At 40.0% G+C, this 23,892-nt stretch overlaps 1 protein-coding gene across 4 annotated transcripts in view; it reads right to left on the bottom strand.

Moving 5' to 3' along the window:
* Nucleotides 1-23,892, bottom strand: part of TBCK (TBC1 domain containing kinase) — a 536,201-nt gene that overhangs the window by 21,196 nt on the left and 491,113 nt on the right. For all 4 annotated transcript variants that reach the window (XM_073571832.1, XM_073571833.1, XM_073571835.1 and 1 more), the window contains one exon: nucleotides 13,633-13,792. In XM_073571832.1, coding sequence (XP_073427933.1) covers nucleotides 13,633-13,792 — 160 coding nt within the window. The remainder of the gene's footprint in view (nucleotides 1-13,632; nucleotides 13,793-23,892) is intronic.

Here is a 23,892-nt window from a genome sequence, read left to right on the forward strand (position 1 = left end):
GATTTTGTTTGGTCTATTCAGTTTTTGTGTGGTCAGCCAGCCCCGGCTGGGGCTGTGCTGAATTTCCACTCTTATTTATCTGTATTTGCCAATTTGCTTTTTGTCCCTTATTAGATTGGCCTCTTTTTTGCTCTGTTCTCAGAATATACCAGAGTGCTGATATAGTGGGAGAAGTCTAGTGACTTCAGGGTTAATTTTGTTATCAGAAGTGTTGGACATTATTTTTGTAGGGTTTTTTGGGCAGACTGCAGACAGATTGCAGCTCAGCCTATTTTCCTACCTGTGTTTGTGTTTTCATCTTGTTTCACCGTCAATACATGTGTGGGGGCTGTCTATTCCTTTGGGGTCTGCTCTGGGGCAGTTTAGTTTTCCCCTTTTCTTGCTTTAGGTTTATTTAGTCCTCCGGCTGTGATGAGGCGTCTAGACTCATCGTAGGAACGCTCCACGGCTGCTGCTAGTTGTGTGGTTAGGATCAGGGATCTGCAATCTGCATAGTTACCAACCTCTCTGGTTTTCTGTGACTTAGCTTGTTTAATGTTTCTCCTCGGTGACCCATTCATAACAGCTGTCATTATATAGATCCTAACAGTACTATGAAGTTAAAGTTAAAGTTAGAAGACATTCAAAGACTCAGATCAATATGATAAAGACAATGATCGTAATAAGGACAGTTGGTGGTCAGACACCTTCTCCTTTCTCAATCCAGCCAATTGGTTTAAGGGAACTGGGGGCTGGATAGCTGGGATTTTACAAAGCTTGTTGCATATTGCTGCCTGTACCCTTGTTGTATATGTGATACTAAAACTTGTTCTTTGGTGTATTTCTGTATGTATTAGGAAATTCTGCACTAGGACAGCTAATGATGATACCAAAGGTGTCGTTGCCCCTGCTCTTCTCTGCACCGATCTCAAAAGGCTACTTGATGAAGATGTTGAAGCCAAGCACATGGCTACCTTCAAAAGATTTCCACCACCATCATCAAAAATTGTTATTCGTAAATTGCAGCATACCGGAGGGATGGGTGCGTCGCAACAGCCATGACTGATAACACGGCATCAGCCATGTGAAGACCAGTACCCCTCAAGCTTATGGCTTGGGATAGCACCTCTGATGCTGCATATTAGTTAACAAAATGTATCTAGGGGGGATTGTGAAGTACAGTATTCAGATGTACGAGACATCTTGTTCTCAAAGACTCCATTTTTGTGCTTGCGACGCCATTTTGCTGTTTACGAGTTAAATTTTTTTAACTAGGGGAAAGTTCACGGCTGTAATAAAACCAGACTGTCCCAGTCCGAACAAGATATGAGACCCTGAAGAATGTGCTATTGTTCTATTCTCTATGCTACGTAGATATGGACATAAATGTAGTTTCCGGTTTTCTTGCAATACTATTGGCTTATAAAGTAAATGTGTTACGACGATGTTATTGGTAGCTGTGTACTTTGCATAATTAAGCAAAATACTATAAAAAAGTGACATAATAAACGGGGTTAGCGATCTCCTTTGATCCTCCCATACAGAGACACATCTCCGTCTGGTCATTCTCAGTTGCTAGCAACGCCCTGTGGATTAATTTGGAAATCACTTGGTCAACCGTGAAGGGTCACTTGATCCTCCCTCAATAGCTACCTCGACACCCTGAACTGATCTAATGTCACCCTGTCTGTCCTACCATCCCTATATAGGTTCCGCACCTATCGCTGAGCAGAATACCTAATCTCTATGTGACCATGGCAATAAACTCTGCACCGAGAAGGACAGGATGAGCGCTAGTCAATCCGACTAACACTAAAGAAAGTAAGGATAAATGCAACAAGTGGGACACTTAGCTTGAGCAGACTCAGAGAGACACACCGACGCCCTCCAAATTCCAAGAGGACGCTAGCTGACTGCTACAGGTCCAGGTCTCAACAGAGAAGTGTAAACAGGAAACAACACCCGCACTTCCCAACAGGAAGTAGGGAGTTATATACACCCAGGTCCAGGTGTTTATTAGCACCGGGGGGAGGTGGGTACTAGTCTGCAATGCAAACAGAGACCTTCTGCAGACAGATGCAGTGCAACAGTCTGCAGCCTCTCACACATCCATGACAAGGGAGCTGAGCTGCAGTACTAAGAACGACCACTACATAGTGTATTGAGTAGTGGTATTTCAGCTCTGCACACTGCATACATCAGGCAGTGTTGGACCTGCTAACAGCTGATCAGTGGGGTTCCACGTGTCTGCCCTCCATGAACATCCTAAGAATAGGCCATCAATATCAAAGTCCTCGAAAACCCCTTTAAAATGGAATTTATACAGTGTCCCACATTATAGCATATAGAACCAATTCAACTAAGATTCAACTACAGTAGAACGCGGTGAACCCAGAGAATTTTCGCCTCTGTAGTAACAATTGTTAGCAACACTGTGGCTCAGTGGTCAGCACTGTTGCTTGCAGCGTTAGGGCCCTGGATTCAAATACCACCAAGGACAACATCTGCAAGGAGTTTGTATGTTCTCCCCGTGTTTGTGTGGGTTTCCTCTGGGTACTCTGGTTTCCTCCCACACTCTAAAGATATACTGATAGGGAATCTAGATTGTGAGCCCGAATTGGGACAGTGATGAAAATGTCTATAAAGCGCAATGGAATATGATGGTGCTATATAAGAAAAACATAATTTAGGAGGAGCCATGAGAAGAGGATAAGCATCTTGATACACCAGGAACACTATTGTTTTCACCCTGTACTGCCTCTATGTATAAACAGAAGCGGCAGCAGCACATACTCGTGATTCTTTATACTGTTAATGCATTACACATTTGGTTTTTGTTTTGCTGAAATCAGATTTCTACTGAATTCTATTTTTGGGAAGAGGTTGCAATTGGCATCTGATAACACGCTTCAGCTGTTTTCTTATCAGATAAGTCATGTTTACACAACCATTTCATATATTAGATGTGACACACACAAACTTCAATCTTGAAATGCTTAGTGTTTGTGTGGGCCTATGGTGGCTGGGAGCAGTCCAACAGTAACGGAAGATGTTGGCCTCCATGAAGAACTGATTACAATTTACCAGACTGAAATTGGATGATGACTACAACTCCAGTTGGCTAAATCTTTAGATATTGCATTGTGGAATCTCAGGCTATTTGCTTTCTGTATTTGATTTAAAAAAAAAAGCATCCTAAGAAAAACATGTAACAAATACGCACTGTATTACAATTTATATCAACAAACACAACTCAGAATAAAATGTTTCCTTTTTTAAAATCCAGTATATACAGTTGTGGCTAAAAGTATTGACACCCCTGCAATTTTGTCAGATAATACTCAGTTTCTTCCTGAAAATGATTGCAAACACAAATTCTTTGGTATTATTATCTTCATTTAATTTGTCTTAAATGAAAAAACACAAAAGAGAATGAAGCAAAAAGCAAAACATTGATCATTTCACACAAAACTCCAAAAATGGGCCAGACAAAAGTATTCGCACCCTCAGCCTAATACTTGGTTGCACAACCTTTAGCCAAAATAACTGCGACCATCCGCTTCCGGTAACCATCAATGAGTTTCTTACAATGCTCTGCTGGAATTTTAGACCATTCTTCTTTGGCAAACTGCTCCAGGTCCCTGGTATTTGAAGGGTGCCTTCTCCAAACTGCCATTTTTAGATCTCTCCACAGGTGTTCTATAGGATTCAAGTCTGGACTCATTGCTGGCCACCTTAGAAGTCTCCAGTGCTTTCTCTCAAACCATTTTCTAGTGCTCTTTGAAGTGTGTTTTGGGTCATTGTCCTGCTGGAAGACCCATGACCTCTGAGGGAGACCCAGCTTTCTCACACTGGGCCCTACATTATGCTGCAAAATTTGTTGGTAGTCTTCAGACTTCATAATGCCATGCACACGGTCAAGCAGTCCAGTGCCACAGGCAGCAAAGCAACCCCAAAACATCAGGGAACCTCCGCCATGTTTGACTGTAGGGACCGTGTTCTTTTCTTTGAATGCCTCTTTTTTTCTCCTGTAAAGTCTATGTTGATGCCTTTGCCCAAAAAGCTCTACTTTTGTCTCATCTGACCAGAGAACATTCTTCCAAAATGTTTTAGGCTTTTTCAGGTAAGTTTTGGCAAACTCCAGCCTGGTTTTTTTATGTCTCGGGGTAAGAAGTGGGGTCTTCCTGGGTCTCCTACCATACAGTCCCTTTTCATTCAGACGCTGACAGATAGTACGGGTTGACACTGTTGTACCCTCGGACTGCAGGGCAGCTTGAACTTGTTAGGATGTTAGTCGAGGTTCTTTATCCAATATCCGCACAATCTTGCGTTGAAATCTCTTGTCAATTTTTCTTTTCCGTCCACATCTAGGGAGGTTAGCCACAGTGCCATGGGCTTTAAACTTTTTGATGACACTGCGCACGGTAGACACAGGAACATTCAGGTCTTTGGAGATGGACTTGTAGCCTTGAGATTGCTCATGCTTCCTCACAATTTGGTTTCTCAAGTCCTCAGACAGTTCTTTGGTCTTCTTTCTTTTCTCCATGCTCAATGTGGTACACACAAGGACACAGGACAGAGGTTGAGTCAACTTTAATCCATGTCAACTGGCTGCAAGTGTGATTTAGTTATTGCCAACACCTGTTAGGTGCCATAGGTAAGTTACAGGTGCTGTTAATTACACAAATTAGAGAAGCATCACATGATTTTTCGAACAGTGCCAATACTTTTGTCCACCCTCTTTTTTATGTTTGGTGTGGAATTATATCCAATTTGGCTTTAGGACAATTCTTTTTGTGTTTTTTCATTTAAGACAAATTAAATGAAGATAAGAATACCAAAGAATTTGTGTTTGCAATCATTTTCAGGAAGAAACTGAATATTATCTGACAGAATTGCAGGGGTGTCAATACTTTTGGCTACAACTGTAGCTTTACGCAGATTACATAAGTCAAGTTCTATATTTTTCAGATTAATTAAATATCATTCGATAATAAATTAATTACATGCTCAATTCCATAAGTCATTAGATAAAAATTGGTACTTATAGCTATCATAATACCAACTATCACTACCAGATGAGTAGGCCATTCTCTAGTTTCAATGCTCTAACGGTAAAACCTCTTTTGCACACCAATGTCTTAATCACAAATCTTATATTAAGGAACCATTCTTTATTAATCTATGGATTTCTGATGAACATGGTCATAGATTATTTATGGCATACCAGATTTAGCAAATCTCAGTTTACTTCCCAGTTATATCTGTAGCAGGTCATTCACAAGGATGATATAGACTAATATAGACTATAGACTTTTCTGACTGGCTCTAGCTGTAACTGAAAACTTTATAATTGAATCATCTAGGTAGACAACATGGAAATTGCTGTAAAATAGGGTATAATGATCCAACACTGAAAGAAATCTGTCAATGTTGTTTACTTTAAGAACAAAGCGAAAGACGGGCGTAATGATCACGGTCACAGAGGTCGCGACTGAAACCGAACCTGTGATGCAGGTGGTTCCTTGCAACCAGAAAAAATGTAAAACCTGTCCATTTATAACGACCACGGGCAAGATAAAGATCCCCAACTCACATCAGGACTACAAGATCCCAGGTACTTTCACCTGCATTACATCTAATGTGGTGTACTTAATTATTTGTACTAAATGTCCAACTGGGGGTCTGTATGTGGGGAGACAGGGCAAAAGCTAGAACATGGATGAATGCTCATCGTCACACAATAAGAGAAAAAATAATGGATCTACCTGTGGCAAAACATTTCTGTATCCCTGATCACAGCAACGTGGATATGAAATTACTGGTATTGAAAGGTAACTTCAATTCTCAGAGAGAGAGACGAGTTTGGGAGTACAAATTTATGACGACCTTTGACACTCTCAGTGCTGGAATGAATGTGTCGCATGGATTTATGTCTTTTTACATCAATTAAGGAATTTCCTTTTAAAACCTTGTGTGGGCATCACAACACAGAACTAGACCCCAATCAGAGGACCATAAAACATCCGGACTCCTTATCTATGAACTGGTCCAATGTTTATATTTATGTTTCTCCCTCTCCCATATTGATAGTTCTGCTTCACGTCACTGGTCTTATCTATTGCATTTTTTCTAGGCTGTATTGTGCATAAATATGTGACTTCAGATTTTGTATTAGTCTAGCCTGATGAGGAGACCTGAGTAGTCTCGAAAGCTTGCAATGTGTTACCATCTTTTCAGTTAGCCATTAAAAGGTATCAACTACTGAGGACTCTCAATCCTGAATATTTTTCTATCTACTGGCTAACACGGTACAAAGATATACATCTTTCCTGTATTAAAAAAAAAGTGAAATTCCAGGTTGTTAGGTAGCAAAGCAAGAAACATGCCAAGCCACTGTACATCTGACCAATATGAGGGAGAGGGGGGGGGCAAGTCCAAATCATGTACCAGGGCCCATCTTTCTCTAGTTATGCCACTGCCCCCATACACATTAGATAGCTGTGGAATGAACAATAGTTTGGCTGAGAGCTATCTCTCCCGATCTCCCCATACACAGAAATGCTTGGCTTGGCTCCGTGCTCATGTGTTCTCTACAAGAGAGCCACTGACCTATATCAGCGGCTTATCTCAACATCATCTGTCAGGAAGAGAGTAGAGGGCTCCAATACACATTATAATGTCTGACAATCTCCTGAATTTCGTTGAGTTAGTCCAACTTCACCTAATGTCTATGGGGGCCTTTAGACAATTTTGTGACAATAAACAATACCCAAGTTCATCATCCACATACCCCTATAAAAAGCATCCTATCAATAAATAAAAGCAAGAGAAAAGCTACAACCTCATGAAAGTTTAACTATGTGTTGAGATTTATGTATTAAAAGAAAATAAAAAAATCCAGATAGGTAAAACATGGGCTGATTTTATATATAGGGGATGTTGAATGATTACAGAAGTTATTGAATTCCTGCATGGTTTTCCATGACTAAAATTGTGATTTTCCAGCATCAATCAATGGAATGTTGGTGAAAGACGGACTTGTTTTATCCCTCATCGAAGTGTTACACTTGGGGAGATAACATGCTTCAGCAAGCGTAAAAACAAAATTAATGCAAGCCTTCTATATGGGACAGTTTTAATCCTTGTGAATGGCTGATATTCAGAATACAATACGGTGTAAAGAGAAATAACTGATGTGTGACAGAATAAATACCTTCATCGACTTACAGAGCACGTCAACCACTACCTGTGTATAATACTGTATATTCACAAAAATCTATACAATGCATGCATAAAGACTTCACTACGGCACATCCCCCTCCCAAAAAAAATGGATCAAGAGTGCCAAATTTAGATTTCTCGTTGTCTGGACAAGTCAAGCTGTTCAATTTACAGTTCTATGCTTATATGACATATCATAGCCTTGCCTGAAATCTGGTGAGCCTGGAGGAGCACTACAGGTCCAAATTGCAAAGAAATGGGATCTGCCAGTGTGCCCAGCATTTTCTATTCCGCCAGTTGTATGGTTGGCATGCAATGTTTATTTATTCTGCAACACTTTAGATCATAATGGCCATGCTTTTCTATTATGAATCTGTTTCTCATACAATCAATTCTTCCGAGGTCCAGCAATTCTGGAAAAAACATCCATCAATTGTGGGCTGATAAAGGATAATTGGAATGAACATGATAAAGGATGAATTGTACATGTTGGAAGAAATGATAACAATGTGCGCTGGCCTGGAATGCAGCCTTTCTGGGTTTGGGTTTTTCAGATTAGTAACTCTCTAAGTGGTCATTCTCCTTGGCTTTATTAAGGGCTAGAAAAATAACATCTTGTGAAATTGCCTTACTGCTGCCATGACAATTTTTCCACACCACTGGCACGCCACTAATATTCCAGCAGGAAATGTAATTTCTCTATGGGATCGAAAGCTTTTCAACAGAAAACCCCAAAGGTTATTAAAAATTCTGGCGGATATGGCATCTGTGGGAAAATATTCTGATAATTTTCATGCTCTCTTTTTTCTTAAAATAAGATTTCAAACATGTTATGGTAGCTACTTTTTCCCCCTTCCCACACCACCCCTTTCACCCCCAATATTTTTTCTGCCTTCTTTTTGTTTTATCTATTTTCATCTTGTACCTTACAGTTAAACACGCAATGATCCTTGTATTTTACCATTGGATCATAATAGTTGTGGGACTTGATCTATGTTCTCATTCTGTGGTTTCTATATTTTAATGGTCCTGGGAGACCTATAAATATATTTTTCGTGTTTTCAAAAATTCAATAAAAACTGGTTCAACACGAAAGCCAAAAAATATTTTAGAATTTTCTCTTAATTAAGATTGTTAAAGGGAATCTGTCACCCCATTTGTGGCCTATAAGATGCGTCCACCGCCATCAGGGGCTTATCTACAGCATTCTGTTATGCTGTAGATAAGCCCCCGATGTAACCTGTTAGATTATAGTCACCCCGGAGTCCGGTCCGATGGGTGTCTTTGTCTGGTGCCTCCCATCTTCTAGAGATGACGTCCTCCTTCTTACTTCTGCCGCGGCTCCTGCGCAGGCGTACTTTCTCTGCCCTGTTGAGGGCAGAGTAAAGCACTGCAGTGCACAGACGCCGGACCTCTCTGACCTTTCTAGGCACCTGCGCACTGCAGCACTTTAGTCTGCCCTCAACAGGGCAGAGAAAGTACGCCTGCGCAGGAGCCGCGGCAGAAGTAAGGAGGATGATGTCATCTCTAGAAGATGGGAGGCGCCGGACCGGATCGTGACACCCACCGCCCGGTGAGTGTAATCTAACTTGTTTTTCTTATCTTTCAGGTTACATCGGGGGGCTTATCTACAGCATTACAGAAAACCTTCTAAGCATAACCTGTAGGACTATAGATTAATTATGGTAAATCCCGAGCTGGCACCATCTGTAGAATGTAGGTGCCATTTATAAAAGCTGGCACCACCTGTGAGTACTCAAAGGGAATTGGATTTCTTTATAGCCCTGTGGATATCTAATCTGCACTATTTCTGTTTGTAACAGGAATTATTCTGATATATTAGGGCACAGCCTAGGATACATTTTCCTGATATTTAAACAAATTTCAAAATATCCTTTTATCATCAGGTTTCACACAATATTTTTAGGAGAAAAACTTTTTTTGTTGTTGTTGAAAGCCTATATTGAAATATGAATTGTGTTTTCTTCAAATGAAGCATGGCATGTTTTTCCGAAATTTACAATAAACGTAAACGAAAATCACTTGAAAAATGCAAGATAAAATGGCGGATCTAAAGAGCTTGATTAATAAAGGTGTTTTTTTTCCTAGTTTACTAGGATAAAACACCCTCAAATATTGCAAAAACGTTAGGGCTTTTGGCTTTTTTATGTTAGTTCCAGCCAGCTTTGCCAATATATGCAGAGCTAAGGCAGGATGGGCCATGACAAAGCCTGCCAGACAAATTCATCAAAATATATGTAAAGTTTGCCATAAATGTACTACAGTCTCTGACTGGAGTAACATTTCTGATTGCAGCAATTGTATGATATGCCGAATTCAATAGATGGTATGTGCCTCTTACTGACTTCATCACATCTTATACCAGCAGCGGCTTCAATAAGACAGGAGAGCAAAATGGCAGTTTCAATGAATCGGACCCAAAGGGAATATATATTTTATATATATTGTGAGGCAGTGACTGGGGTTACATGTGAGGGTCGCTGTATGTTCCGCCCAGGATGTGCACCGAGGTGTATTGAGGCTATGAGAGGGCATTGCAGTCACAGGCGCAGCTGTGGTTGCAATGCAGATTAAAGTGAGTATAGGTCTTGGACATGTTGGTTGTCCAAGGCAGATTTAGGGAAAACTAGCAGATCCAGACAGCCAAGGCAGCTGAAGAGCCAGGCACCCTCAGCATACAGAGCAGTGCAGTCGCCCTCGGCAACTGATTAGAGGTGGACTGGCGTGTTTAGTGACTGTAAACTGGAGGATATAGTTCCCGGCTGCGATCCAAATATATTGTGTACTGCGTAATGCTGTGAGTAGAACATTAACACGGTGGTGCAGTTGCCCACGGCAACTGGTCTCAAGACGAGGACTGGAGTGTTTAGCGACTATAATCCAGAGATTATGTGCCCGGCCGCAAACTGGAGCAGTTTTGTTTTAAACTTTGCTGGGTCACTGCCTCATCACTGAACAGTGTGCTACCGTGTGTGTGCAATAATTGTAATGTTTTCATTCCCTGTTCTGTCCAGATGTCACCGTATCCCAGAATTCCAAGCGGAGGAAGTTCACCGAACGCCACATTGGGACACCCAAGTGATGGGTGTCTCAATATGGAAACTGCTGCTGGTACCAACCTATTGCGCAGTACCACCAGCGGAACACCGTCGCACCACACACACTCTATAAGCCGTATGCACCACACACTCTCACACTCAGACTCTCACACTCACGCAGCCTCTTGCGTGGTACCAGCAGTGGAACACTGTCGCACTGTGCCTGCGCAAATCCGCACAGGTAATCATTCGGCTGATCCCGGCGGCAGATGCATGACGTGTCTACAGGCAGAGGAATCCGGTCACATTAAAGGGGTTTTCCCACGAACGAAAGTTCATTTTAAAAATTGTCTGTGTCTGACTGTGTACGGAGCATACCACATCTCCTGGGCAGGGGAGGAAGCAAAAGACAATACGGACATTACAGCAGGGGATTACAGAGGATTCATTATGTGAGGTAAACAATATTTTACCTCACAAAACGTATCCTCTGCGATCTCCTGCTGTAATGTTAATATTGTTAATATTGTCTTTTGCTTCCTCCCCTGCCCAGGAGTTGTGGTATGTTCTGTACACAGTCAGACACAGGGGTGAGAGAGACAGAGCACAGGGGGGAGACAGCTCAAACGGGACAGCACATGAGGGGAGAACACAGCACAGGAAGGAGAGAGACAGCAGACAAGGGGGGTAGCACATGGGGTAGACAGGTCAAAGAAGAGAGCACAGACGGGAGAAGTCAGAACATGGGGAAAGAGAGAGTGGAAAGGTGGGTGAGCACATGGGGGGAGATTCTCAACGCTGCAAAGCTTGCCCCCATCGTGACATTACCGCCCTCCTGATGCGATAGCATCGGGCCTCCATCTAGTATATATATATATAATGCTAATAAAATAATAAATAAAAATGGTACCTACATAACTACTGAGATAATGATCAGAAATAACAAGGGTAGGTTTCTAATATAATTAGTACGACTGTTTATGGCCCATTTTATTCTGACAAGAAAATATTCCAGAAACACGGCAAAGTGGAGGATTAGAACTGTAATGCTTAACTACATGTTATGAACACAAACTGAATACCTGAGCCACTGAATACCTGAAGGCTCCTTGAAAAATTCCTTCACGCTGACATCACTCAGAATTAAACCACATTAGCCGCTGTCAGCTATTGACTGAACATGAAAACATCTAGGCTGATGCAGAGCTATCCTGTGCCTGCCGGATGCTGTCCATGGTTTGGTACACCCAAGGCTTCACATAACACATCCTATGTCATACATAATGTAATTATCCTGTCATAACACAGGAAGGATGGGGGTTACCTTATATTAGGTATACCGATGACTGGTACGTAATGTGAAAGTTCTGTGGAAGCATTCACAGCGAGAATGACACTAGAAAATCTCAACCACTTTGTACATTTTGCTTTGGTGCAGGTGATTTAGGTCTTTCTCCAAAACTGGGTAAACATTTATCCAAATGATTAAAGTACATGCCAAGGACACCATGGAAGTGTAAAAAAAGCAAAGTGTAGCTGGATTCTACTCTTCTCCAGTTCATTTGAGGCCTATGCACATAAAGATAAAGTTGCCTTGCTTTTGGAAGGTGAGCTAGTACAATTTTGATCACACTGTGTATGTTTGTAGCTATAATGGAGTTTATATACTCATTAATTGTGTTTGTATGTATAATATATATGAACACGGGTCATAGCATAAGGGTACCTGTTATCAATTATCACAGGAATTAAAATGGTGGATGGGAGGTATGTATCAGAGACGCTGGTTGCCTTTATGATGCAAATCCTGTAAATATTATGATCAGTTATGGTATTTCACTTACAGTAATTATTTATTTAGAATTTCATTCCAGGTTTTAGGAGTGACTGAAGAGTTAGGTCACTCCCATATCTTATGTACCTGACCAAAAGCTGTAGGTGGGTATGATTGATTAAAAGATACCAGAAGGCAGTGAGCTCTGTATCTGCTGCACTGAGAGTAGAAATTCATCTTGGCAGTAAAAGGTTGAAAGATATCACTGTGAAAAGTGAAGGACTATTTTTGAACAGACACTGTAAAGTGTGGTCAAAAACACTAATTTATGGACAAAGTGACAAAGTCTGACATCAAGAATGTCTATTTTCTGTTTTGTTGCTAAAGAAAGCCTGTTTCAGTTACGGTTTCTTTTTTGCACAATACATCCTGGATATTTGCATTTTTACTGGCAGTATGTGCCTGTTTTTTTGGCTGGAGGATCCCAATTACACTGTTAGGGCTCTGAGCGGTCTGAGGAAAAAATTGTAGCATGCAAGATTTGCCTCCGATCAGATGGTGCTCGCCAAATCATACAAAATATTGGATCTGATTTTCATGTACAGACTGAATGGAGATTTTTTTTGTTCTCCACATCTAAGAAAATTGGATAATACCTTAATCAGAGTAAGATCAGCATAATTGCACCTCGTGTGACCCTGATCATCTGAGAAAATCGGTTCGGTTAGAGTGTGATCCGGTTTTCTTGTATGTGGAGAATAAAAAAAAAATCTCCATTTTCTCCATTCAGTATGTCCTAGAAAATCAGACCACATTTGATGTTGTACAAATGCGGTCAAAAGGGCAAGTGCCATGCAATCATCAGAGGCAAATTGTGCATACTGTGATTTTTGGGTGACATATGCACATACATTCATACTAGGTGCTCCAGTGGATTAGAATCAGCCACATGTGATTCTAGAGATGCCACAAAAATCCTTGGAAAAAAAAAAAAGTGATATGGTGACAACCTTAGATGACACCCTAATATACATTTTAGGGCTCCAATGTAATGAAAGGAAATTTGATATTATTGATTTATTGTCTTTAGCGGATTTTTCTGCCATACCACAATCACAGAGTTTTAACAGACACACATTTTCTCAGTTTCCAATTTTTCATACTGCCTTACAATACACGTTATCATATTACACATAATATACAATACACTTTAATTACTAAAGAATCTATTTAAAGAAGACTTCTCACCAGGTCATAACTGGACAGTTTTATTTTCTTTTTTTTTTTTTTTTTTAATTCCCACTAATTTTTGTATATTTTTTTTAAATCATTCATATGATTCCATCCAGAGACATGGGTCATTTTGTGTTATTATTCATGGTTTTAACCAAGGGGGCATGCATCACAGGATTCTCTGGGGGCATGACTATTGGCTGTTCTGCTTTGAATAAAAAAGTCCATATGTCAAGGACTGTGCGGCCTATTTAAAGAAAAAAAAATAGAATACTGAGGGGAGCAACAAGATTAAAATGAGAGCAAACACTGGCCACTTTTGACCTGGTGTCAAGTCCTCTTTATGGACGTATTCAGACTTACCTCTGCTGCATTTGTTGTCACATGTCCAACAGACACAATCACTTTGCCTCTGAAACTTTGAAGCGTGGCACTGGCAGGACCTGGCACCAAGTCACCATCAGCAGAGAATGCCGAGCCAAATGGCATACTAATGCTACCTGGTATATGTCCTCGATTAAAGCTGTGACATAGGAGAGTTAGGGAAAATGGAAGAAAATACCTGCGGGAAATACACATCTTTACAATTTTAATTACAACAATGAGTAAATCTGTCGTGGGTATTGAAAAAAGGTTTACTAAAAAGAAAAATGTTAGGTGCATTAGATTTGTGTATACCTGTAACATGACCTATGTGCCGCATATCTTAGTATGGACGTACGGCACGTGTTTAGCAAAGTGTCATAACATGAAACTCACTGAACGGCTTTAATAAGACAAATCTCATATTGGAGAAATGGTTTACTTTGGCCGCCTCATACTCCAGAGTCTGGCTGCAACTCCTACCTATACAACCCCTACAGATACATCCTGTGTAACACATTGCATCCCTTGTATGCAGTAAAAATCACAACCAAATAGAGTTCAAGTCCTCTACCAATCTGAAGAGGCAATTTAAATATTAAGTTTCCCAGAGGAGCAATGTACGGCGAAAAAGCCTCCTGTCACTCTCCATAAGTAGAAATGTTACCCCTTAGACTTCAGTCCAGAGCCTCTCACCTAGCCAGATTAGTTCTCATTATTAGCACTGATGAGGGGCAATAGCCCGAAACACCTTGCCTGCAAATTGAGATTCTGATTTGGCTTCTATCCTAAGTCATATTGCAAGACTCATTAAAGGGTCTATAATGACTTGTAGGATTGCTGCTTCCAAAAGGTGGCCCTATAGAGATCAAGTTCTCCTTCCTCCCTGAAGAGGCAATTTGCAAACCAAGTTCCCTGACGTTTTTCTGCAGCAGCAGCTTATACCAAAATGCAGGCTTCGCTTAAACAGCCTAAAGTTTTTTAAGCGCTTCGGCAGCAAAACTGGTTGTGATAGAAGAATGCTTAAAAGCTTGTTGTGCATTTACAGTGGATATAAAAAAGTCTACACACCCCTGTTAAAATGATAGTGTTTTTTGTCATGTAAAAAAATCATACAAAAAAAAAAAAAAAAAGAAATTCTCCTCAAAACTGAAACAATTTTGAGTGTGAAATAAAATGAACGAAATAAAAAATACTGTGGCTGCAAAAATATCCACACCCTTAGGGTATGTTCTCACGGTCAGTAAATGGTGCGGGTTGGACGCTCCACACATCCACAATGTCCAACCTGCAGCGTCCAGATGTTACAGCATAGTGGATCGGATATCAAGAAATCCCGTGTCCACTATGCGTGCACAGATGCCTCCGGCTTACTTGTGGAGACGCACATGCGTCACGTATTTCCAGACTGCAGCATGGCCAATTATGTAGCGGAGACGCAGTCACATTAAGTGAGGGAAAGCAGCTTACTACGCATGTGAACTGATTTAAATAATGTTGTATCTTGTTTCAGCCAGAAGTACAAATACACTGCCGTGCACGTGACCGCCGGGGAAGGGGTTATCTCTGATCACTAGCCAAGTTTTCATGATCAGCTGATTGTGAGAACTGCAGTGCATGTGACTGCCGGGGACCGAGTTATCTCCGGTGATCATCTTCAAGCGCTGCTGTTTCTGGATGTCAGGCTGAGTGGTGGCATAATGCCACCGGTCAGCCAAAGGCATACAGATGTAGCAGAGCTGGACTCGCCGTGGGACAGTATGTATATCTTCTCGGCGGACAGGTAAGAATAATGTTGTTTTTCTATTTTATTTCTCATACAGGAGATCGAGGGCGTCGATGGAATAGGGGATGCATGATGTATGGTTTAGTTAAGATCTATTAAAGGAGTCTGTGTCATTATTTAAATTAAAGGACTTTATTCCGGCTGTGTCTTTATTTACCATATAACTATAGGATTAGTAATGGATAGGTGTCTTATAGACACTTCTTCATTACTAAGCCGTGGACTTGATGTCACCTGACAATACAAAGGTGACATCAACTCCACAAATTTTACCCCACTTGCCACCACTACAGGGCAAGTGGGAAGAGCCTGGTAAAGTGCCACAATTGGAGTATATTTAGATGTGCCAATTGTGGGGTGGCTGCAGGCTGCTATTTTTAGGCTGGTGAGGGCCAAAATCCATGGGTGTCGCCAGCCTGAAAATACCAGGCCGCAGCGGTCTGCTTTTTCCTTGGCTGGTTAACAAAAATAGGGGGACCCCACGCTATTTTCTTTTGGAGGGGATCCCACTATTTTTTGCTAACCATCCAAGGTAAGCAGACTGCTGCTGCCTGGTATTATCAGGCTGATAAGGTTCATGGATATTGGATCCTTACCAGCCTGAAATACCAGCCCCAATAGTCTGCTTTACTCTGGCTGGTTAACAAATATAGGTGGACCTATGCTATTTTTTTTTTAAATTATTATTTATTAAAAAAGGAGGGGACCTCTTTCTGTGCATTTCTCCACTTCCTGTGTCATGCACTTTCGGCTGTGTCACATGATCCACCATTATTTAAATTAATACATAGTAAGCTGCGTTCCCGCACTTAATACGCATGTGACTAGGAAGATAATGCGATTTTACCGCATCTAATGAAAGTCTATAGGTAATTTATGCATCGGAGACTGAGCGTCTCCACTACATAAATTGACATGCTTCAGTCTGGAAAGACGAGCCGCATGTCCGTCTCTGCAGGTGAGCCGCGGGTATCGGTGCACACATAGTGGGCATGGGATTTCTTGAAATCCCATCCACTATGCTGTAACAGCTGGACGCTACGGATGTATACAGCATCCAACCCGCAGCGTTTGCTGACCGTGGGAATATATCTGCATTTGTTCCTTCCCAGAAGCCACTTTCAATTAGCTTTATTTCAAGTGACAAAAAAATGCATGCAATGAAAAAAAGCATCAAAATGCATGCGGAAAAAACGCATCAAAAACGCTTGTAAAAAACGCATCGAAAATGCAGGTGACTTGCCAATGACCTAAGATGCAGATTTGGTGCAGATTTCACCTGTGTCAAATCCTGTACAAACACAGTCATTCCTGATCGTGTGCACATACCCATAAACTAAATCTTTTTCCAAGTACCCTTTGAATTTATGACAGCATTCAGTCTTTTTGGGTAGGAGTCTATCAGCATGGTACATTTTGATTTGGCAATCTTCGCCCACCCTTCTTAGCACTTTCAGATTACAAAGGCATCTTCTGTGTACAGTGCCCTTTTAGGGTGTGTGCAGACATTGCGGATTCTGCTGCGGATTTTCCCACGCAGATTTGTCAAAATCTGCAGGTAAATCCGCAGGTCCAATGACATGCGCTTTATCTGCGGATTAGCCAGCGGTTTTCCCTTGTGGTTTGACACCTGTCATGGAGCAGGTGCCAAACCGCTGCGGAATCCGCACAAAGAATTGACATGCTGCACCGCATTTTCTATTTTAGATTGACTAAAATGGTACTGTACAACGCAGAAGAAACTGCTGCAGATCCGCAAGGTCAAATCCGCTGCGGATCCGCAGCAGATTCTGCAACGTGTGCACATACCCTTAAGGTCATCCCACAGATTTTCATTTTGGATTCCGGTCTGGGCAATTCAGAACTTTGATATTCTTTGGTTGATTTGGAGATATGCTTAGGGACGTTGTCGTGCTGAAAAAGGTGAAACCCTTTTTCATCTTCAGCTTTTTAGCAAAAGCTTGAAAGTTTTGATGCAAAATTCACTGATATTTAGAATGGTTCATTATTCCCTCCACCTTGACTAAAGCCTCAGTTCCAGCTGGTGAAAAACAGATTATAACATAACAACATGCCTTTGGCTGACTTGATGTGGGTTTTGACAAAACATTGCTGGGCTTGGATGTTTTTCTTTGTAAGAAAAGGCTTTTGTCTTGTCACTTTATCCAACAGGCCAAACGAATGAAGAATATGAGAGATTGTTCTCACATGCAGTACACGACCAGTGTCTTGGCCCCAGTATTGTTCTACATTTTTATAAATGATCTAGATAAGGGAATTGAAGGTAAACTAATCAAATTTGCAGATGGTGCAAAGCTATGAGGGATAGCTAACACTAGAGAAAAAAGAGAAGGGATTCAGAAGGATCTAGATAAGCTTGAACAATGGGCAGCGACTAATAGAATGGTGTTTAACAGGGAAAAATGCAAGATTCTTCATCTGGCCAATAAAAACAAAAATTCATCCACAGAATGGGAGAAATAGAACTAAGCAACAGCACGTATGAAAAAGACTTGGGCATACAAAGGGATCATATATTGCACAAATGTCAACAGTGTGATGCAGCAAAAAAGGCAAACATGGTTCTAGGAAATATTGAGAAGCAAAGAGTCTAGATCATGTGAAATAATTACCCCCCTACCCTCCTCCTCCTCTAGGAAAACTGTGTCCAGTTATGGGCACTACATTTTAAAAAAAGACATTGAAAACTGGAGCAAGTTCTGAGAAGAGCTACCAGGATGGTGAGTGGACTGCAAAGTTTGTCCTACAAGGAATGGTTAAAGGATCTGGGAATGTGTAGTTTGAAAAAAAAAAAAGGCTAAGAGACGACTTAATAGCTGTCCACAAATATCTGAAGGAATGTCACACTGTAGAGGGATCATCATTATTATCAATTAGACATGGCAACACGAGAATCAATAGCATGAAACTGGAAAGGAGAAGATACAGATTAGATATAGTTTTTATTTTTTTTTACAGAGAGGGTGATCAATGAGTGAACAGGCTGCCACGAGAGGTGGTGAGTTCTCCTTCAATGGAAGTCTTCAAAACAGAGTCTGGACAGACATCTGTTTGAGATGGTTTAGCGAATGCAGCATTGAGAAGGGGGATGAACATGATGACCATGAAGGTCCCTTCCAACTCTAAAATTCTATGATTCTACTTACTAGAAATCTTTGCAGCTGATTTAACCCCTTCATGACCTATGACGTATAAGTACGTCACAGGTCCTGTCCCCTGAACTAATTTTTTTTTTCCCACTAATTTTTGAGTGTCATACAGTTGTAGGTAATGTCACTGTTATGACAAATGCCATTTCTCGATGAGAATCTTCATAGTGTTCCATGGTTTATCTAATGCCTTGGAACTTTTTTGTACCCTTGTTGTGTCTTGAGCTGTTCAAGGACGATGGGTTTGACTGAAAAAATGCAGCTATGAAAATATCTACTGTCTATTATTTATCATGAGTTTAAATATAATTGGCTAATTCTGAACAAAACCATATCCACAATTATAAGACGATGTTAACACTTGTGCAACCACTTCATTTTAGTTTTACTATTTTTATTATCTCTTCAAAATGATTTTGGTTTACTTGTCAAAGGATTTGTACAGATTATGAGTGACAATATAGGTGGAAAAAGATCTGAAATTATTCTTGTTAGTATGATTTTTTTCATGACAAAATCCTGTCATTTTAACAGAGGGGTGTAGCCTTTTTATATCCAATGTACCTATTCAACTAACACAAGTTGTTCCAAAAATGGAACTTGACCTGAAATAAAAACAGTGCATGCGCTATATTATGTGTTAACCCTTAAAACTACAGAAATGCTTCATTAATGGCCATAGAGCTTACTGATGGTAAAGCTTTAATTCACAATTTTAAGTCCCAAATATAACCGTTAGGTACTTCACAATAATACCAAGCCATGCACTTTTAATTCACCCCTATTGGTGTATAGGAAAAAATGAAGTGAAATACCATGAAGATTAAAAAAAGATTTTATTGATACTTCATTTAAAAATAACCAGAAAGGTGCAAATACAAACAGAAGAGCGAGAGGGAATTTATACCATCCCATGTGATGCCACTTAGCAGCAGGATTACATCTAGATGCTATATAGTTTATATCAATTAATACACACCATTAAATATCAGTGCCTTACAACAATGTTTAAGCATCTGAATTGTGCCTCAAAAAAATCCAAATTGGTCCAGCCAGGAACCAATACACATTAATAAATGCCCAGTGAAATTCCTAATAAAAAACCGCTGTATCTACACTAATAACACTTCGACCTATCAGTGGTCATAAGGTAAAGTGCGGGTTTTAGGATACATATAAGCTGGTAGAAATAATATAATTACCTGAGTGGACCGCTGCTATGCCACATGAACTGTGTCACTCTGCCCCGACGCGCGTTTCGCATAAATTCCCGATCGCTGTGAGTCTGAGTGCTGGGACCCCAATCGTTTCCGAGAACAGGGTCTCTGAAAAGTCCCATGTGAGTGGGGCATTGGTCGACCATGCGCTCCTCCGATCCATTCATGCTGAATCAGAGTGATGAAGACCAACCGAAAGCTGCACTTGCTATTCCTGGTTCTCAAGATGTTATCCTCAAACTATTGGAAAAGGGATTACATCTTAACTTGGTACAACCCCTTTAACATCCCTAATGTATTCTGCAGAGTGAACAGAGTGGCTCGTTCTGCAAAATAAAGTTTCACTATCTTTATTGTGAAGTACGCAGAAGCAGGAAATAAAAGCTGATTATACATATTAGATCACAGTCTCTCTAGCAGCCAGTCACTGGCCCATTGTCCTGTATCTAGTTTTTGCTAGTACCAGAGCTTTGGATTGACCTTAAATGGGACTGCTGCTGGGTGAAAGCCAATACATCTGCTTTTACCTTGAAAAGGAAAAGTGTTATCTCACTTGCCACTCTATCAAAATTTCCGGATGAGGATGAATTTATCTGCAAAAGCCAAAGTGTTCTAATTGCACAATGCTATTAAAGAATGGTCCCTTTGACTTACAGTTACCTGATGCTTTCTTTTTTCTCTTTCAGACGGTCGGATAGAAGTAAGGCTCATTTTAGGCAAAAAGATTTTGAAAAGATTTGATTATTATGTGAATCGTGAATGACTGAACATAGTGTAGCTTTCAATAAAGTCATATTGGGAAGCCAGTCATTTCTACACTACAATGAGCACTCTCATACCAGGTACACATCAAAAATAATTACCAGTATATACCTCCAACAGAAGGCTCTGATTTTATGCCATAGTATAGAGACTCACTTTAACCCCTTAACACCCAATGACCCTACTTGTCATAAGTAGGTGTAAGTTCACACATCCTAATAGTGTACATCACAATGACCTTGTGGGTGCCACCCATTGTCCCTCTCACTGGGGCTTTCGCCATAAATTATGAAGGACAAGTTACGTCTAATCCTGGAAGTTTAATACGGCGGGCGTATAAGGTGTCCAAAAGAGGTAGGGTAGCTCCATCTGACTAGTCAGCACCCCATGACATAATTGCCACATACCAACTGTTAAAGATGGCAGCTTAGGTGATGTCCGGTCACTATCTTCCGAGACCCGTAATACTTTCATTTTTCGGTTGATTGAGCTATGGGATGGCTTGCTTTTCTATGGGGCGACTCAACGTTTTTATTTACACCATTTTGGGATAGATATGACATTTTGATCGGTTCTTGCTGCATTTTTTTGTGGCGTTGCAGTGGCCAAAAAACCAAAACTGTAGCAATTTGAAATTTTATTGATTGGATTAATTATTGCTTCAGTTGGTCAGACTTTTATGGACATGACAATACCATGTAAGTTTTTAACTTAATGTCCTAATAATAGAATGAATTCAACACTTCCTAATATTCACTGATTACAACCAATGACCCAGGTGTGAGTAAACCATAGGTAACAAAAACGGTTACTAAAAACGTGTGTATAATAAAAGAATCCTTTTATTAAATTACATATTATTAAATAAATATTTTTTTATATAAAGATAGGTGCAGAAAAAGATGGAAAAAGAGGGACCGGAAGCTGTAAGATAAATTTAGGCTTGAGGTAAATTGCAAACATTCATAAATTATACATGAATACATTATATGTACAAAGGTACATAGTAAAAAAAAAACCATTTCATTAAACACTGGAGTACACAAGTGAATGATAAGAAATCTATGTGATCAATACTAACTATTGCATGGAATCCTAAGAACAAATGTATATCATGATAGTATTGTCCTTTAATTTCCTTTCAGTTCATGCCACTGGAGTTAATATAAAGTGCTTGGTAAGTGCATCTAAGTTAACAGTAGGTGAAAGTATATTTCTAGCAAGCACCACAAGGAGTTAACATGAAGTGCTTAGTAAGTGCATCTGAAGTAGCTGTGGGTTAAAGTATATTACTGGCAAACTTCATTATATAATGTTTTGCAAACTCAATCAGATATGTGCAGAGACAGTGTTATGTACTCTAGATGTGGGATGTAACAAAGGAAGGAAGACGTGACAGAATGTTTTTACCTGAAGTTATTGGCGATATAAAGTGGTCAAACACTTCGGTCCCTCTGCCCCGACGCGCATGTTACGGAGTGTTTTTTTTTTTTTTTTACTATGTACCTATGTCCCATATAATGTATTCCTGCATAATTTATGAATGTTTACAATTTACCTCAAGGCTAAATTTACCTTACAAATTCCGACCCCTTTTTAGGCACCTTTTTTTATATTAAATTTTTTTTTATTAATATATAATTTAATAAAAGGATTCTTTTATTGTACACACGTTTTAGTAACACTTTTTGTTACCTATGGTTTACGCACATCTGGGTCATTGGCTGATACCATATATGTGTATTATTTTGATTTTTTTTTAAATCTTTATTTTTAATGGGGGGAAAGAGGATTCAAGTTTTTGTGTTTTTCTTTCTTCCATATTCTTTTTTTTACTTTTAACAAGTAAAAAAATTGTTATCTGTGGCTCCATACACCCTCTCTTGATTTGCACCAGACGTGTAAAGTAGATGTTGGGAAGGGGTCCCAGGACTGCCAAGGGAAAATGGAGGATAAAGTCATGTAATGGTCAAAATTAGTCATTCCTCATACACAGATGTACCCCCACACAGAACAGCTTATTCCCAAAAGTTATTTGAACGTACTGCTATCCTATAAATATTTATTGCCCTATATTGTAATACGCATTGCATCAAAATTGTCTGATACCAGACCAGTATACTTACACCTAATATATGTGCTGTGATGTAAATTATAGTCAGTACTTCTCTATTGGTGGTGAAATTATTAAAAAGTTTCAAATAAAGTACATTGAAAGTGTTGTTTTTTTTGTTTTTTTTTTAAAGATAAGCGGTAATTAAATATATATACCAATATTTAAATATATATACCAATATTTAAATATATATACCAATATTTAATATATACGGTAACTAAACACTGTATATATTTAATCAGAACAAGGGCAGCCCTTACATTGTGTTGTATCGGGGGATGACTCCTCAGCTTTCACTATAATTTTAGGCTAGGGAAAAAAATCACTTATGGCCACTGTTCAGCGCCTAGTTCTTCATAGGGACCGATTGTAAAGAAAAAACATACACTGCATTGCATGCATTTTGCTGTGATTCTCTGTACAAGAAGGCATAGTCTGGCCAGTAGAACACACATTTGGGCTCCATCTGGTGAAAGGGGGGCATACGTCGGGTAAAGCTGCTGGCACACACAGATGCAGTGTGTACATATCCCTAGATACTTCTGTTTATGAGTACACTTATTAAAATGTCAGATTATTTTAAACTAAGCTGCCAAATAATATTTTTAGTTTAAGTGATTAACATGCAGTAACCATAAATGGAAGTTGAATTATTAAGTTTAGTAATAAATCCCAGTATAGACAGTTCCCCAACATATGGTTCTCCCAAGAGAACATCAAGGATTAGAAAAACATCAATCCCAAGCTGTTCAAAAGGACCGGTCATCAACGCTAACATTTCTACTTTACTAATTACTTGCATTCCAGTTTAAATAACAGTTCTGGGCATATTTTTTTAATCATAGATGTGTGTCCCAACACACGGACACTGATGGCACTGACTGGACAGTCAATGTGTGCAGGGACACTCCATCTGGTAACACCCAGTTATCAATGTATTCATACATACATTTCTAACAGGACTAATAGAGGAATGACATGTCATTAAAGCATTACTCCAGTGGTATTTTTTTATTTCTCCGCAGGAGTGGTGCTTAAAATTTATCTGCTTTAGCCGCTGCATAGGTTCGTCTCCTGCAGTTTGTGACCTGCCTGCTGCTCTAGTGTACCATGGAGCGAGCTGGAGGTCACTAATCAATGTAAGTCTATGAGAGCCTTGTTCTGGCTCACATAGACTTGCATTGAGAGCTTGTGACATAGTTTCTGAGT

This window comes from Dendrobates tinctorius, unplaced genomic scaffold (genome assembly GCF_039654945.1).
Source record: "Dendrobates tinctorius isolate UK_male_01 unplaced genomic scaffold, ASM3965494v1 ptg000030l, whole genome shotgun sequence".
NCBI lineage: Eukaryota > Metazoa > Chordata > Amphibia > Anura > Dendrobatidae > Dendrobates > Dendrobates tinctorius.